Source organism: Heterocephalus glaber, unplaced genomic scaffold (assembly GCF_053883595.1).
Source record: "Heterocephalus glaber isolate CG9 unplaced genomic scaffold, H.glaber_assembly_v1.0 deba00001442, whole genome shotgun sequence".
Lineage (NCBI taxonomy): Eukaryota > Metazoa > Chordata > Mammalia > Rodentia > Bathyergidae > Heterocephalus > Heterocephalus glaber.
This window is the reverse complement of record NW_028258296.1, coordinates 51,477,031-51,496,481: the sequence shown is the minus strand read 5'-3', so window position 1 is coordinate 51,496,481 and position 19,451 is coordinate 51,477,031. Positions and strand designations below refer to the sequence as shown.

General features: G+C 37.6%; 1 protein-coding gene across 3 annotated transcripts in view; it reads right to left on the bottom strand.

The window, feature by feature from the left end:
- Ttf2 (transcription termination factor 2) overlaps positions 1 to 15,041 on the bottom strand; it is a 43,846-nt gene extending 28,805 nt beyond the window's left edge. For 2 of the 3 annotated variants that reach the window (XR_002397982.2, XM_004853813.3), the window contains exons 1-3: positions 14,925 to 15,041; positions 14,746 to 14,848; positions 12,832 to 12,918 (exon numbers count right to left, since the gene is read on the bottom strand). Coding sequence is in view for 1 of the 3 variants with exons in the window: in XM_004853813.3 (XP_004853870.2) it covers positions 12,832 to 12,918; positions 14,746 to 14,848; positions 14,925 to 14,952 (218 nt within the window). In the remaining 2 variants the exon portion in view is untranslated. The remainder of the gene's footprint in view (positions 1 to 12,831; positions 12,919 to 14,745; positions 14,849 to 14,924) is intronic. The other variant, XM_087213316.1, reaches the window with a different exon arrangement.
- Positions 15,042 to 19,451: the final 4,410 nt, after the last annotated feature.

Here is a 19,451-nt window from a genome sequence, read left to right as displayed (position 1 = left end):
CTTACCCTCCTCTCCTTCCCCTTCCATCACTTGGCCCCTCCCCATTTGCAAAAGAACTACTGCCCTGTTTCCTATTATTTATCTTTTATTTTGCTCTTCAAGAGAAATCCTGTGATATTTAAGCTGTGTGTCTGATTTATTTCACTTAACACTATGGCCTCAAGGTGTATCCATTTTCCTACAAACGACTCAAAATCATCTGTTACAGCACAGTAGTACTCCACTGTGTAGAAATACCACATTTTCTTTATCCATTCATCCACTGACAGACATATGGGCCACTTCTAAGCTTTACCTATTATGAGTTGTACTGCTATAAACATGAGTACATGTGTGTCACCATAATATGACGTCTTTTAACTCTTTCTGGAAGATACCTAGAAGAATAGCTGGGTTAAACGGAATTTCTATTTTAGAACCCAAACCATATAGACTTTCAGAAGGATAAAATTTGAAGAAAGAAGAAAAAATCAACATATATTGAACATTTATTATCTGCTAGGCATAGTGCTCAAGTGCTTTAGTTACATTTTTAATTGAATGATCTAGCAAAGTATTAAACTGATTAATTCAATTAATCCAGATTAATCCAGATTGGTTTCTCTATTCTTAGGATAAAAAGTTCCTATCTGTTGTGTTCACTAAATTTTAAATCCACAAAGAAGGTAGTGGAAATATATTCCCACAGTGAAAGCAAATATTGGTTCTACTTGCAGGAGAGCGTAATTTCTGCGGTATACTTATGAACTGTCTCTCAGGACAAAGGTTTTAAAAAATGATGATGAGTCCTGCTAGAGGAAGCCAGATGTCTTCAATCCTACTTCATCACCAGAAGACAAGCCCTGCTTCTTACTACAGGTAACTGTGAACTCAGCAAGGCATATCAAGCATATTCACTTCGGCAAGGTGGAGATTCTCTCAGGCTCCAAAATGCTCTCCTCTGGTAGTTTAAATCCCAGCCCTGCCTCATAATTAGCTCTGAGTCACTAGACACCGTACCTGACTGCCCCCTGCGGCAGTTTCCTTTTCTGTAAACTAATGAAGTCAGAACAGTATCTACACCCCGCCATACGGTCAGTATAAATATTAAATGCATCAGTGCATATAAAGCTAAATCATGAGCTCATTCTTGCCAGCCACTTTACTTATTCTTATATCCACATTTCTGCTCAAGCTGTTTTGCCTGGAACATTTTTTGATCCTTTCCTCTATCAAAATTTTAAAGGTCACTCAAGCCCAACCATAAGTCTCAACTACATTCTCTACCTCAATTCTTTATTGTGGGCCAAAGGGTCACAGAAGCATCTGGCATTTGAACACACTCAGTCTGGCGCCCTAACTGCATGCAGCTCAGACTGCTCCCCAGGCTGGGTATGTCTAACTCTTATCCCAGTGGCCTCAAAGTGTCCTCAGGGGGACACGTCCTCAGGGAGACACGTCCACATCCCTATGTGCTCCAGCATGGGAAAAACATAAAGCTGGGTCTCTACCTTATTCTTTTACAGTACAATTCAAGATTAAACAAAATAAAAAAAAACACTCTAATGTTCTAGGAAAAAAAGATGGTTTTGTAATCCAACAGTGAAAGAAGCTTTTCTAAGCATCACATACAACTCTACACCTGACAGATAAAGAATTTGGTAATTTGATCACATAAAAGTTTTAAACTCCCATATTGTAAAACTATGACAGGGAAAATTATAAGACAAAAGGCAAGTGGGAAAAAGTAACCAACACGCATATTACATGAGTATGCAAGATACACGCATATACAAGAATTACTTTCACAGCATAGTACGGAGTGTGATACTCCACATCCCTAACAAGTTGTGACTATTGAGTGGGGTTTTTCATGGCTGGAGCGACCTGAGGACCTTGTGCATGGGTCTGGCTCAAGCCCAGTGCCTCTCTATCATCAGCCTCCCAATTACCTCGGGGCTAGACAATCTGCAGGTCAGTTTCATCCAATACCCCAAAAAAGACGTTTCTTTAGACATGTAAAGATTCAGGTGTTATAAAATATAAAATATCCCACCACAGCCAGTTAAAGTACTCAAACTTGTTTTTATCCATCTATAGGGAAAGGAATACAGTATTCCCATCTATTTTGACCTCCATATCCTTGAAATAATAACAGAGAGAAAAGAACATGTATTCAGGAGCTCGATGATGATGTCCAACACTTATGTACAGTGTATGCTACATCATTCATGTCAATGCAAGGTTTTTCCTTCCGGTTCTCCTGAGGACTTAGTTTTGTTTATTGCTCATACACTGAGGGCCAGTCAAACACTGGTGCGTGGTACCATCTGCTGTTTAAGTCAGAGAACTACACATAAATGCTATATGCTGCAAGGCATGGAAAATAGATGTGTTAGCCTCAGTTTACACTTTCCTTTCATTACTCTACTGCACCTGTCTCCTAGCTCTGTTAAGCCAAACATGGTGTTAGAGGGTATAAAATACTTAAATTCTTAAAAAGAAAATTCAGTTTTCATGAAGGAAAACAGAATTCCCCAAAATCATTCTCCAGAGTCCAGAAGGTCCAGCTAAATGTTCTTGCTCTCTGCTAAAGTCATTAACATCCACAGGACTTAACTATTCCGTTTGAATTTCGGCCTCTATTACCTATCACGGTACCTGTTTTGTGTATGTGTGTGTGGTTTGTTTTTGTCTTTTAACTTGTCCTGTGCTGAGAAATGTATTTTGTTTTTTTTAAAAAAAACTTTTTAAACCACCAGTAAGTACCTCTGAGTAACAGTGTTCTAGATGTTTTGGGCTAAAAAATACATACATTTAGCATACTCATACACAAAACAGGGTTAGTCCATAGCTGTATGTGTTAGGAATACATCCAAATCCTCCACTGATGTTACCTTTTCCTTCTTGTCTTGCTTAATATGAACTCATTGCCCAGAAACTCCATCTTAGCAGCTATTTCCTGAGCTATGACAATATGCACAACAGCCTGAGTGCACCCCACAGTTCTCCTGAGTCCTACCGTCACCGCTCCCAAAGAGAAAGTGGAGGGAGATAACACTTAATGCCCCACAAGGAGAGACACCTTATAAAGTCTCTGTGAACAAAGTTCCTCTAGCCTAATGCACTCGACTCCGCGGCCCCACCTCCATTCACATCCATGTCTCTTAAGAGAAGTGGATGTTTGGAATGGAGTTCCAGCAATGCCACTTCATAACTGTGTGACTTTAGATTCGTTTTCTAACCTATCTAGTGCTAATTTCTTCATCTAACTATAAAACGGAGCTATTGAAACTATCAAAACAGATGGCTATGAAAGATAAGGTATACCATGCCATTTGGTAGGCATTCCATAGTAGCTTTTCTTCAACTGTCTTTTTAATAGTGCTTTCACTAGGGCCAGGGATTTAGCTCAGTGGTTCTGCTGCCTGCCTCACAAGCGCAAGGTCCCAAGTTCAATCCCTGGTACCAAAAAAATAAAACAAAAATAAAATAGTGTCTTCACTATCTTCACTTTTTAATCTTCATAGTTCTTTTAATGCAAATTGGAAATCCTTCAGTTGTCTTTTACCACGCTCAAAAGAGGATCCTCAGTAGTATGTATATGTGTAATCTATTTTTTACCCTTCACCCTGAGCTATATCTGCAGCCATTTTATTATTTATTTTGAGAGAGGGTCTCACTAAGTGGATAAATTGTCGAGGCTAGGCTCAAACATCTGATCCTCCTGCCTGAGCCTCCCAGAGTGCTAGGATTACAGGTTTACATCACACATCTGGCTTGGATTGGAAAGATTAAAAAAAAAATCTTTTCTTAAATATTGTTGCATATATGGGATGCATAGGTTCAAGGTCATAACTAGCTGCTTTTTTGTACAGAACTAATGTTAAAACATAAAGTTTAAACTGTCAGTTTGGTTATAACATGTGTTCATAACAGTGTATGATATTGGATAGTAAACTGTATCTGAGAGATATCTTAACTCTCATGTCTGTTTTTTAATTATTATTTACCATCAAAAGTAGTTGAAAAAATGTATCTGTCTCATAACCCAAGAGATACTGAAAAACTTAAACACTATTCAAGTCTGATGATGAAAAGATAGTCGAATGTGAAAGGAAAGTGATTTAGAAATCTCATAAAGCTGTTATTGTCAGACAAAAGACATTCAGAAATTTTTACAGGTGTGCATAAGCCTTTATACCTGAAACTTCAACAAATTCAAACACAAACTGAAAATCTAATACCACCATGGATACAGGTTCCTCGACAAGCACAAAAAATGTGTTAAGTGGTAAGCATCCAAAACAAGTCGTTTATCAAAACATTTTTACATGTGTTGTGAAAAGTATTTATGCGTTGACAATGGGAATATTGTCTGCAGTGACTACTGTAACATTTTGCAAAGCCAAACAGGGAAGATTCTGATTACTGTTAAAGACATTGTTGATATATTTCCATTATTTGCAAAGAAAACATTTTGTTGTATTTTTATATTTCTTTGATATTTTCAAGATTGTACATACTATACAAAAATTGCAAATTTGCAATGTTTTTAAAATTTTATTCACATTTCAACACATACAGTACTAGTAATGAATGTTTCTCTGATACACGCATCCTGTGCTGTGATTTTTTTTTTTTTTTTTAATCACAACCTTTGCAGGGTTAACAGTCAGGAGGACTTGCTGTATCAGAGGCTTACCAGCTCCACTGTACCAGCAGAAAACAATCAAAAAATAAGTTCCACTTACAACAGCATCAAAAAATAAGGAATAAATTTAATAAAAGAAGTATAAGAACTCAATAATGAAAACTATTAAATAATGCTAAGAAAAAAATGTTGAAGTTATAAATAAATATACAACATTCATGGGCTGGAAAAAAGTTCATTCTCCAGAAAATATAAATACAATGTTTTTTTGAAAAATAAAAAACTTGATTCTATATTTTATATGGAAATGCAAAGGTTCTAAAATATCCAACACAATTTTGAAAAAGAATAAAGTTGGAAGACTCATACTATTTTATCTCATTAATCAAGTAAGAATATGTAAACAGATCAATGGAACAAATTAGTAACCCCACAAATAGGCCAAAACTTATAGTCAACTGATTTTTAACAAAGATGTGAAGAATTTCAATAAAAGAACAGAAAATCTTCAAAATATGATTCTAAAGTATAACATACAAAAAAACAACTACTGAGGTAGACTGTGTATCTAAATTTAAAACTATTTTAAAAACATATAAACTACAAAGCTCCTAGATGATCTACTGGAGATATTTGTGATCTTGGGGTAGGCAAAGATTTCACAAAAAGACAGCACAAACCATAAATAAGCTGAACTTCATAAAAATTAAAAACTTCTGCTCCTCAACAAACAGTTAAGAAAATGAAAAGCAAGGACTGAGAATATATTCACAATACAAATATCTCCCAAAGAACTTGTACAGAAAATACATTAAGAACTCTTCCAGATACCACTGCTCCCAGCGGAGAGGAGGAGGCCTCCATGTGCATGCAATACCACCGCTCCCAGCTCAGAGGAGGCGAGTCATGCCACACTGAAATGAGAAGACATGTAAACAAGCCTCAAAACCAGACTTCCAGATCACCTACAGCAACCCCAAAGGGAAATGACATGCAACAATCTGAAACACAACCACTGGACTCCCTGAACTGGCAACAAAAGAGGATCTGGAAGAAATGAAATCAGAAATAATTTCTCAGATAACAGCAGAGATTGTGCCCATAGTGCAAGACATGTTTAATAAATCTAGAGAGGACACAGATTAAAAAAAACAGAGAAGCTGAAGAACATGAGAGAATCCCAACATAGGAAACAAATGGAATCCATAAAACAGATGCAAACAGATTTCCAGGAAATTAAAAACTTCAGTGAAAGTTTACGCAGCAGAATGAGCAAATGTGAGGATAGAATTTCAGATACAGAAGAAAAGATTGCAATTAGTGACCAGGAAAAGAAAAATTGCTTTAAAATTATAAGGGACCATGAGAAATAAATCTAGCACCTGCTAGACAAGGCAAAGAAGAATAACATAAGACTGACTGGAGTCAATGAAGAAACAAGAGAGAGTGCAGGTGACATAAAAAAACTGTTCACAGAAGTAACAGCAGAAAACTTCCCAAGCAAGGGAAAAGAATTTCACATACAATAAGTGAGGCATATAGGACTCCAACTAGCCTTGATCAAAAAAAATCTACACATAGGCATATAATAGTTAGGATTCCAGAAAACCAACAGAAGAACAAAATTCTACAAGCAGTGAGAGAAAAGAAACAAATCACATACAAAGGAAAGCCCATCAGAATCACAGCAGACTTCTCAACACAAACCCTCAAGGCAAGAAGGGCTTGGAGCAACGGATTTCAAGCCCTAAAGGAAAACAGCCTCCAACCCAGATTGACGTACCCTGCAAAACTATCTTTCAAAATTGATGGAGAAATAAGATACTTTCATGACAAAGAGCACCTTAGGAACTTCATGAATACCAAACCAGCACTCCAAAAAATTGTAAATAGCCTATGAAAAGACAACGAGGATCACAACCCCAGGAAACCCAACAGAATGAATCCATCGGGCACGATAAGAAATTAAACCCAAAGGGGGGAGAATCCAACAAAAAGGAAAAGTCATAAAAATGATAATGTATGTATGTATATCAATATGTATCAGTTATAACCATCAATGTTAATGGTCTCAATTCACCAATCAAAATAGACTGGCAGAATGGGTCAAGAAGCAAGATCCAACAATATGCTGTATACAAGGAACACAGGTAATTCAAAAAGAAACTCATAGCCTGAAAGTTAAAGGGTGGAAAACAATACTCCATGCGACGGGAACCCGAAACAAAGCAGGAGTAGCTATCCTCTTTGCAGATCAAGTGGATTTCAAACCAACACTGATTAAGAGAGACAATGAAGGGCACTACATCCTTGTAAAGAGAATAATCCAAGAGGAAGAGATGACAATCATAAATATCTATGCACCAAACACTAGTGCACCCGACTATATAAAACAAATACTAATGGACATGAAAAATCATATAAGCACTAATACAATAGTAGTGCAGGACCTCAATAACCCACTGTCACAAATAGATCAACTAGACAAAAAACAAGCAATTAAATACTAAACTCAAACTCTTGCACAAATGAACTTAACAGATATTTACAGAGTGTTCCATCCCACAAAATCAGAATACACATTCTTTTCAGCTGCACACAGGTTGTTCTCCAAAATAGAGCACATACTTGCTCACAGAACACATTTAGGTAAGTGTAAAGAAACTGAAGTTATCCCCTGTATATTATCAGACCATACTGCGATGAAATTGGAGATCAATAGCAAAAGACACCGCAAAAATTTCATAAACACGTGGAAATTGAACAACGCACTTCTGAATAACCAATGGGTCAAAGAGGAAATTAAAGAAGAAATCAGACTGTTCCTTCAATTAAATGACAGTAACAATACAAAATATCGGAATCTATGGGACACCATGAAAGCAGTCTTACGAGGGAAATTCATAGCAGTGAATACTCATATTAGGAAAACAGGGCTGGGGATTTAGCTCAGTGGTTCTGGTGCCTGCCTCACAAGCACAAGGTCCTCAGTTTGATCCCTGGTACCAAAAAAAAAAGCTTCTGCACTGCAAGAGGAAAACAGAGGAAGCCCAATTAAACAACCTGATGCTGAACCTCAAGCTTCTAGAAAAAGAAGAGTAGGACAATCCCAAAGCTCATACAAGGGAGGAAATTATAAAGATAAGAGTAGAAATCAATGCAATGGAGACTAAGAGAACAATACAAAAAATCAATGAAGCCAAGAGTTAGTTCTTCGAAAGAATAAACAAAATTGACAGATCCTTAGTCAAACTTAACAGGAAAAGGGAAGAAAAGATCCAATTCCATGCAATTAGGAATGAAAAGGATGAAATTACAACAGACCCAGCAGAAATCCAGAGGATCATCAATACCTACTTCTATACCAATAAGATGGAAAACACAGAAGAAATGGACAGATTCCTAAATACGTTATGAATTACCAAAGTTGAACAAAGAAGACCTAAAAATTCTAAACAACCCAATATCAATCAATGAAATAGAAAACATAATTAAAAACTTAGCAGCTAAAAAAAGACCAGGTCCTGAAGGCTTCACTACAGAATTCTATAAGACATTTAGAGAAGAACTACTGCCACTACTGTTTAAACTCTTCAGTGAAATTGAAAGGGAAGCAATACTCCCGAATTCATTCCTGAAAGCAAGCATCACCTTAATCCCCAAAGCAGAGAAAGACCAAACCAAAAAAGAGAACTATAGGTCAATCTCACTAATGAACACAGATGCAAAAATCCTAAACATGATACTGGCAAATAGAATGAGAAATATCATGAAGATCATACACCCTGACCAAGTGGGACTCATCCCAGGTATACAGGGATGGTTCAACATACGCATATCAATCAGTGTAATACACTGTATCAATAGAGCCAAGGACAAAAACCATATGATCATCGCAATAGATGCAGAAAAAACATTTGACAAAATCCAACACACATTTATGATAAAAGCTCTCCAAAAAATTGGAATAGACGGTCTCTACCTCAAACTGATAAAAGCCATCTATGAAAAACCAACAGCCAATATCATACTAAATGGTCAAAAACTGAAATCCTACACACTAAAATCAGGAACAAGACAAGGATGTCCACTATCAACACTCCATTCCATATAGTTTTGGAAACATTAGCCACGGCAATTAGACAAGAGAAAGAAATAAAAGGAATAAAGATAGGAAACGAAGAAGTCAAATTGTCATTATTTGCAGAGGACATGATCCTCTATACAGAAGACCCCAAGAATGCCACCAAAAGTCTTCTAGATTTCATAACCAAATTCAGTAAAGTAGCTGGATACAAGGTCAACACACAAAAATCGATAGCTTTCCTCTACACGAACAACAGACTCACTGTGAGACAGAAATAGGGCAAACAATGTCTTTCACAATAGCATCCAAAAAACTGAAATACCTAGGAATCAACCTAACAAAAGAAATCAAAGACTTCTTCTCTGAAAACTATAGCACTCTGAAAAGAGAGATTGAAGACAATATCAGAAAATAGAAAGACATCCCTTGCTCCTGGGTAAGAAGGATCAACATAGTGAAAATGGCCATACTTCGAAAACTGCTATATAGATTCAATGCAATACAAATTGAAATCCCAGCAGCATACTTCACAGACCTCAAGAAAACAATCCAAAAGTTCATTTGGAAGAATAAGAGACCCAGAATAGCAAAAACAATTCTAGGTAACAGAGACATGGCAGGGGGTATTACAACCCCCAACTTGAAACTATATTACAAAGCTACTGTGATAAAAACAGCATGGTACTGGCAAACAAACAGACCTGAGAACTAGTGGAACGGATTAGAAGATGCAGAAACAACTGCAGACACACTCAGCCTCCTCATCTTCGACCTAGGAGCCAAACACCCTCACTGGAGGAAAGATAGTCCTCAACTTGTCAAAGATTAAAACTAGACCTTTATTTTTCACCATGTACTAAACTAAAATCTAAATGGATTAAAGATCTAAATATTAAAACAGAAACACTGAACCAGCTAGAACAGAGGTTAGGTAGAACCCATGAAGACGCTGGTGTAATTAAAGATTTTATGAACAAAACCTCAGTTGCCCGTGAGCTAGCACAAACAATCAACAAGTGGGATCTCTTCTTACTAAAAATCTTCTGCACAGCAAGAGAAACCACCAACAGAGTGAAGAGACAACCACAATGTGGGAAAAAATTTTCACCTGGTATTCCTCAGGCAACGGTCTACTATCTAGAATCTATAAAGAACTTAAAAAAATCAGACCTCCCAAATTTAAAGACCCATTCCAAAAATGGGCATCTGAAATGTACAGACATTTCTCAGACAAAGAAGTAGAAATAGCAAATAAACATATGAAAAAATGTTCAACATCACTGGTCATTCGAGAGATGCAAATCAAAACAACACTGAAATTCTGCCTCACCCCAGAAAGAATGGCTGCTGTCAAGAAGTCAACCAATAACAAATACTGATGGGGCTGAGGGGAAAGAGCAACACTGCTCCATGGCTGGTAGGAGTGTCGACTGGTGGAACCACTGTGGAAATCAGTGTGGAGATACCTCAAAGAACTAGGACTGGAAGTCCCATTTGACCCAGCTATTCCCCTACTGGGGATCTTCCCAAGAAAATTAAAAGAATCATACCACAGTGATATATGTGCTACATGTTCATAGCAGCAGTTTGTAATAGCTAAAACTTGGAAACAGCCCAAATGCCCATCAACTGGAGACTCCACAAAGAAAATGTGGTTTTTTAATAAAATGGAGTACTACTCAGCCAACAAAAATGAGAAATTAGAGACATTTATAGCTAGGCACATTAAGGCCATACTCTTAAGTGAAATAAATAGGACACACATGTGTAAATACTGAATAGTTTCTCTAGTGTGAGAAATTGAAAGTATAAATAAGGGCTAAAAGGTATAATAGATAATGTGAAACAGGAAGAAAAGGGGCAAAGGGGAAGGGGAAGTGCGAGGGGTAGGGGAAAGGAAAGAAGGGAATGGAATTAATATGAGAAAATGAAAAACTGGAAACAGGGCCAGGGATATAGCTCAGTGGTTTCGCCACCTCCTGAGCAAGCACAAAGACCAGAGTTCGATCCCTGGTACCAAAAAAAAAGAAAAACTGGAAACAAAGTCTTTGTAAATAGGGAGGGATGGAAGGGTTGAAGGGAGTGCAGGGGAAGGGGAAAAAAATAAGAACCAAGAGAGATTATGTAAAGGTGCAAATTTTCAATGATGAATGTCATTATACTGTACACCTAAAATGTACCAATAAAATTAAATTAAAAAAAAAAAACTCTTCCAACTCAATCATGAAAAGACAACAAAATTTAAAAAATAGGCCAAAATGCCAAAAGTTACACTGTATGATTCTGTTTATATAACAATTTTGACAAAATTTTAGACATAGAGAACAGATTTATGGTTGCTGGGCCTGAGTAGGGAAGAAAAGAAGCCAGGAAGTTATGTTTACATTAGGGCGACAGCAAGAATCCTGCGGTGATGGCAACCATGCAGGACTGTGATTGTGGTGGTAGATACGTAAACTATACATGTGTAAGACTGTATAAAACCAAATGTAAGCCAGAGCTGGTGGCACTCCACTGTGATCTCAGCTTCTTGGGAAACTAAGGCAGGAGGACGCAAGTTCAAGACCAGCCTGGGTAACTTGGTGAGACTGTCATTCATTCATTCATTCCTTCATAAACAAGAAAGGGCTGGGGATGCAGCTCAATGTGAAAGCTCTCGGTCCGATCCCTAGCAGCACCAAAAAATTCCAAAAAGCAAACAAAAAAAACACAAACACACACACACACACACACACACACACACACACACTAGTACCAGTAAAAACTTACCTTTACCAGTAAGATCAGCATATTGTGACAATATCAATATCTCAGTTGTTTTACAACTATTACTACAGGGATTTCTCTGTATTATTTTTTACAACTTCATATGGATCTAAAATTACTCGATAAAATTTTCAATTAAAATGGGTAAAAGATTTAAACAGATACTTCACTAAAGATTTCTGATGGCAAGCACATGGGTACATTCATAGTTGGAATTCAATTTAGCAGTCAAAGAATGAATTACTGATATATACAATATGATAAATTTCTCAGACATTGTTAAGTAAAAAAAGTCAAATATGAGAGTGCATAAAGCATGATTTAATTTATATGAAGTTCACAAACAACCAAAGCAAACCTAAAGTGATAAAAACCAAAACTAATTTAAAGGCAGAAGGGTGGCAATTACTGAAATGGAGAAAATGGCACTTACTGATATTTTGACTTGGGTCTTAGTTATATGGGTGGCTATACACATTTCTCAAAACTCAAGCAGCTGAACTCAAAACCTGTGCATCTTAACTATATTCATAAGTCCATTAACAATTGTGAAGTTAGTACTTCATTACCTGTGTATTGGGGTGGGGGTACCAAGACTTAGAACATAAAAATACTGAAATGCACAGAATATCATAAAGATAATCATATCCCAGTCCTTATCTTCTCAGTCAACCTTATCTCCTTAAGTCTTTATTTACATACTAAACTGGGGCTCAGTGGTGGAATCTGAGCTCATGCATGAGGCACTAGGTTCAATCCCTAGCACCACAACAGAAAAATGTATGCTAAATTACTACCAAACCAAATTCCCTGAAGATGTGATGTTATTTTATGCTGTGATACCCTAATGTAAAGTATTAGCCTACTAAATATGACCCCTTTCTAACACCAGCTAAATTCCTAATTATCTTTCAATAAGCCCAAGACAAATATCATCTTCCATCTGTATGCACTTCCCAAGTTCCATTTAAAGGAAAGGAAACTGTAATTCATGGAGTACTTAACATATGCTAGAACTTGTTACATATTACCTTGTTCTACTACGAGAATTAAAAGGTGACAAGTTAGTGGCTATTGGTGGTTGGGATGATGTTTTTAGCTACCTGAGTTGTAGAAAAACAATGATGGAACTTCTTAGGCAGAAATTAGCCACAAGTTTGGCTTCTCAGATTAACCAGTTGTTCAGCATTTAAGAGAATGACAGCCCTGAAGATCCTCAACAATACAGAAATACTATTTGTTTTTAATAACTTTTAAAAGACAATCCAAAACTGTACCTAGCAGCAACTCTTTTAGAGAAAAAACAGAAAAAGAAATACATTTTATACTCCTTTTGAACCCTTACCTGTATTCTTTCTTGCCCTGTGGTAGACACAAACCCTGAAGCTCTACCACAAAATCCTCATGAAATAAACAATGGGAAACAGGAATACTAGAGAGGAAAAAAAAGGAAAATACTTCGTCTTAGGAGTCAAGGAGTAGAGGTCAACATCCTAAAGTTAAATCCAAATCCTAAATTTTAAACCAAGAATCTAGGCATGGCCTCTGCTGTGTTTGTAAATTCTACCCATTGTTATATCCAGAGGCTTTCCTCTGGGGAAAGGGTCCATAGATCCCATCTTTCCTCATTTTCTCAAATAAAGCATGACAATAAAGGTCTTTTTCTTGATAACTCAAAAGTCGAAAGCCATTCTGTTGCTTGACCAACACTGTGACACTCAGAAATGACTCAAGTCTAAGGCTGGCGGAGAGACCAGCCTATGTCAATTTTCCTCAGGTTCCTTTGCTACCCTGTATCCTTTAATAGCCTATTAGCTGTCACTTAGCATTATTCACACACCTACGTCTAACAAAACCCTATTAATTTGCTACTTGACAGGTATAAGTTCTTAAACTACTCTCCCAGCTTATAATTATTTACACATCTGAGAGTAATCAGGTTATACAGGTTTGAGTTAAGGTCTAAAGTACTCTCCTATCACTTCTGAAACTTTTTTTGGCCTATATTCTTATTATCAGACATTTTCCAAATATGTCAAGTTTATCAAATAATTGTCCTCAATGAGGAGTTATTGTACTCATCTGTATAGCAGAACATTGGTATAAATGATTCTCTTAAGAGCCTGTTTCTCTTAATGTCTTATATCACCATCAATGCTTAATGCTTGTAAACGTGAACATGTTTATGTCTCACAAAACTTGAATGAGGTTCTGAATCAAAAAAGCTCAGTGTATTGAGAAAGCAGAAATAAATAGTAAACTCTGATATGACATGTTGATCTAGACACAGATCGAGTGTTGATTGATCTTTTGACAATGATCCCAGTATTTCTTTCAAGTTAAAAAGTCAACTTATTACAAGGCCAAGAAAATATTTTCTGTAAAAATTTATTTTCTGAATCTGAAAAAGGATGCAAAGTCTTGCACTTAGTTTGAAAGCAAAATAAAGACACACATCATTAACTCATGTAAGGGAAATATGAGAAATTAATAACTTAAAAGGATACTTTGTTTTCTAGTACTAATATCCATCATGTACTTTACATACAATATGAAAAACATAACTTTGCTCTACCAAATACAGCAGAACAGAGCAAGAAAAAATGGAGACTGTAGACACCTAATATCATAAAACTTTAATACCTGAGAATAGTATGAACTTTCCCCACTTTAGAGCAGATGCTCAATATTTCTGGGTCTCAGGTTTCAGGTAAAACCAGAGCACTGAATCAGATCCTGATGTTTCTTCCAGGGTTAATCTTTGAAGAAATTTTGGATAATCCATCTCACCATTTAGATGCTGAGAATCCTATTTTTTTAAAAGACTAAAATCTTAATCACCAGTGTTCTAACCTCACTTATAAACGGTTTGCTCTAAAACTAGTGCAAAAGAAGGACACGTTATTTTCGACTCCGCCTCCTGCATTCTCCCATGTTGAAAGAGTTGTGGTGGCGGTGCTGTCCAAACAGGAGAGGGGCGCAGCTGAGGCCGGAAGGGAGACTAGAAACCTAGAGCTGGAAGAGTCTGAAAAGATGCAAAACGGGTGCGATTCTTCATTTTACAGGTGAGGAATCCGCGATCCAGAGAGGGAAAGTAACCAGTCTCGGGTCACACACCCAGAACCGACGGGGCACCCGCCCGGCAGCCCTGGAATTACCAACTGCTTAAGGGTCCCGGCACCGCAGACAGCAGGGGCCGCGCTCCTCCGGGAGGCTGGCGGTCACGCTCACGGGGAACCAGGCCCAGGTGGAGACTTACTCAGTGGCCAGCACGAAGCCGCACGTGTCCTCCCGGCACACGTAGAAGCTCTTTCCTTTATTCGGGCCCTCGCGAACGCCGGTCTTCAAAAAGCAGAAAGTCTCTGAGGAAACAAGATCGATAACATTACGGCACGCTAGTCCCGCAGGCCCCAGGAAACCCTAAGACTGAGCCCTTACCGTGCTCAGGGCATTTCACTACTTCCATGACTCCTCTCAGGTCTTCCAACCGAGCCCAGTCTCCAGCCTTTGCTTCCGCCCCTCCTCGTGCGGGAACCAATCACCACTCACCTCCTGAGGTCCAGGGCCTTAGTCCCCACCCCACACTGTCTATTAGCCAATCATATAGGAAATTTGCTCATCTCCAACCAATCACAGCTGCCCTCAAGCTTGGCGCGCACCGAAATCAAATACAGAGCGATGGGGCGTGGAGGACCTGGCTTGTGCCGGCGGGGGCGTGGGTAAGGAGGCTAAGGAATTTAGGGGCTGGTAGGGCCTGCGGAGATGTGGAGGCTAAGACTCGAAGGTCAGGGAAGAGGAGAGGCCCAGACTGAGGCCGAGGTGACTCTTCGTGTAACGCTGAGACCAAGAGGGGGCCCTAGAGGGAGCATGAGTTTGGCAGCCGTCTCAGAACCGGGCCCTGGCGCTCCAGGCAACGAGGGCGGAATCACTGAATTCGCGGTGCTGGAGTCACCGGAGCGGAGGTTTGGGAGGCCCTCAAAGCTGCCGAGGTGCATTGGAAAGTCTGCTATGTCAGCTCGAAGACTGCAGTAGGACCCACAAAAGTCCTTTACACGACCCTCTTGGCTCAACCTGTGAAATGGGCAGCGCCGCACTCAAGATACTCCGTTGCTGTATGGATCGGGTCTCAATTCAGGCTCAGCACCTTTTGGACCACGCAGCTGCCTTCTGTGTGTACCAGATGTTCTCGAGGCCCTCTGAGTGTGGAAGACCCGAATTATAAGTTTCGAAATGAAAAATCACAGGGAAGAAATAGATTGATTACCTTTGAAGGCGAGTTTTGCTTTATATATTTTGTATTTTCAAACGTTTTCTACTAGTATGCTTTGGTAGTTTTAAAGATCGAGGATAAAGTTAAATAAAAAGGACTGTATTTGAAATTGTAGTAATTTCTATTAGCTCAAAAAAAAAGGGGGGAGAAATAGATACCCGAAGTTTGTAGTAATAGAGAGGGCTTCATATTACATCAACTGAGGACCATATGTCTCAGACATATGGAGTGGCACATGCAACTGTTAGCAGGACAGGAGGGCAGAAAATCTGTGATGTCTAGGAAATCTTGGCTGTATGGTAAGTGTAAATGTTATGGGGTGCAGAGGAGGAGAGACAAACCTGGGGTATCATTTACTACTTAAATAGTACTTACCGAATAGCTTTTCGTGTGCCCAGTGTGAAGTAGGTGCTTGAAAAATGGAAAATTCGTTTATTCACACTCACAAGGTTTAAACAACTATGCTAACCACAAGGAGTTTATTCAATGGAGGAGACTGAACTAGCACATATAGAACACTTAAATAACAATATAAAATGGTGTTTAAGAGTCAACATGAACGGAGTTAGCAGTAAACTCTGTAGGGTTAGAAAAAAGGTGTGTTTGGAATTTCCAAAGTGGAATTAGTATATATATAAATTCCCCTCTGAAACACTACAAATAAATTGAAATAAGACAGAACTAAAAATGAATAAATAAGTAGAGACACTTTCATTATTCCCAGATTGTAATTCTTGCAATTGAGATTTCAATGTACATTTATTATTATATCATCATCATCATCATCATCATCATCGGTTTTGGTTTTCTGAGACAAAGTCTCTAGCTCAGTCTGCTCTTGAACTCACTATGTAGCACAGGCTGGCCTTGAACTTGAGATCCTTCTACCTCAGCATCCTGAGTGCTAGGATTACAGGCATATGTCACTACACCCAGATTAATGTACACGTTTTATAGATGTTATATGGGGAGATGTACACCATAAATAGTATATTTCTACAAAGAGGAGTGTGGTAATTAATTCTTTCTTGAATAATACCATTTTGAAATAAGAGAAAATCAAGGCCTCAAATATTAAGGAAGAAGCTTTTCCTTTCCAAGTACCCAAGATGATATCTCAGGTCCAGTCCTCCAAAAGTGTGCACAAATTACAGAAAAAGGAAGTATTTCTTCCTTTTTTTTTTGTCTGTGCTAGATCAAAATGTTTAGTCCCTAGGCAGCATATCTCACCTAGTCATCTTTCATAATATAACATTGTATGAAAGATCATCTAATTGGAGACATCTTTAAATTAAATTTTATGCCTATTGGCATAAATTGTAATGAATTATAAAATACACACTTTTCAAAACATATATTAGTTTATACATTAATTCTTATTCTTGTGTACATGTTTCATGTTTATATTCTTAATTAGTCTACATAACCCTGGAAAGATCTTGGAGAATATGCTTTATCAATCTCTAATTTTAATCAAGTTGAGAGTTTGAATTTGTTTTTCCTGAAAGCTTGATTTATTAAGAATGAATGCTTCAGGGCTGGGGATTTAGCTCAGTGGCACCGAACCTGCTTCGCAAGCTCAAGGTCCTGAGTTCTATCCCCAGTACCCCCCAGAAAAACCTCAAAAAACAAAAATGAATGCTTCAGCTAAGTCCCAGATTTAGGTGGTTTAAATCCACAGGTTGGTGCATTTCATAATAAAGCTAGTCAAACCCAAAGCATATATTGGAATTAATTTAAAACTGGATTGTGAGAACATAAATAAGTGAATTCTACACATCTCAGTTATAGTTCAATAAAGCTATTTTTAAAAATATGTAAGCAGTACCAAAATGTCTGTGTGGAAGGTAAGAGCTAAAATTAATCATCTTGGTATGTTAAGATTCCAAAGAAACATTCTAATGATTGAAGAAGTAAAGTACAGAATAGAAACCCTTTAATTTCAGAGGCTGTTGATCCTTAAGCAGACTGGTTCTCTGACCTGTAGAATAAAATCCAGGTGGTACAAACGCTCACCTTAGTTTTTGTGAAAATGAAAGAAGGATACTGAGTTAGCACATATATTGACTTGCCAGAGATCCATAAGATACCAACGGTGAGTGGAAGCTAGAACAGATATGCCTGGATCTCCCTGTCACTATCATTTAAAATAATCACTAATTCCGATTTTCAAGTGACTTGTAAAATTCTAATTGCTATGCAATTTTTATTCATTATTTTTAAAACTGAATTGTTCAAATGTGCTTTTCCAATCAGGCAACAATTCCAAGAATCGTTTTTTTTCTTTTTTTCTCCAGTGCTAGGTATCAAAATCAGGGCCTTGCTCTACCACTGAGCAGGCTCCAGCTCCAGCCCAATGTCTTGTTTTCTGAACTTCTGAGTTCAGAGGTTTTCACTGGTAGGGAGGAGTAACTCATTTTAACAAGCAGGAAAGGGATTTTTGCCCATTAGCCACATTCTGAGAGGAAAGGCTCTCATATCTTAACTTATTCTGAGGTATATTCTGCACACAGCTACCTTCGCAATAGGCATTCTTTCATCACCATTTAAAGATTTAGGCTATGATACTAAAATTTAGAGCACAGCCATCGTCCTAGTCACCACCTTACTGAGCCTCTCCTAGAACTTTGGCGCCAGATAGGGACCAAGATTTATGTTGTCCTGGCTCAGAACCATAAAGCTGACACAAACAAATCAGGAACTGGAAGCTATTTTTTTAGACTTCTAGTCCAATTCTTGTCACTAGAGTATTTTTATAAAACAAATTATTCAGAGATTCATTTGAATATTTAATCTACATGTCACCAAAATTGTCACATACAGACAGGGCTCAACAAATCCAAGAATAAAGAGGTGGGGTGAAGCCCTGCCATTTTATAAATGATCACTAGGTAGCAGCACATTAACATAAAAACCAAACAACCACTCATCTGCTGTTTCTTTGTTTTGGCTTAAAGATATGTAATGATAATTCAACCTCATTTCACTCTGTGGCATTCAAATGTATTACTATTTCAAAAATGTCCTTTGACATAGGCATAGTCAGAAGGATGATATAGTAAGGACAAATCTGCTTATAATCTGAAAGCTCAAGAGACTTCACAAATTCTTTTGTTGTACAAATATTTTGCAGTATTAGATTCTAAATTTCACTGTTCTTAAAATATTACACCAAAAGTAGTTCAAAGCAAGCTCTTCTTTTTCTTTTCATAAGTGTACAATACACAATAATGTATATTAGTAAATGTGTAAAGGTTCACCATAATCCAGTCTCAGAATATTTCCATCTCCCTTCTCAAATTCCCTTAAATTTATATGTAGTAAAGCCTCATCCCCCACCCCAACCCCAGGGCAACTACACTTACCTACTTTCTACTTTATAAATTTGCCTTCTGAACATTTCATATAAATGGAATCATATAACATATAATCTATTGCTTCTGGCTTTGTGCACATAATGCTTTTGAGAGTCATCCATGTTGTACCGTGTAGAATTTTACTCCTTTTTATTAATGAATCGTATGGCATTGTATACATTCGCCAACTGGTGTACATTTGGACTCTTTTCCCTTTAGGATTACTGGGAATAATGTTGTTATGAACATTAACATGAAAGTCTTTATCTAGACTTTTGTTCTCATTCTTCGTAAGTAAATACCTGTGTGTGAAATTGCTAGATTAAAGGTGAGTGTATG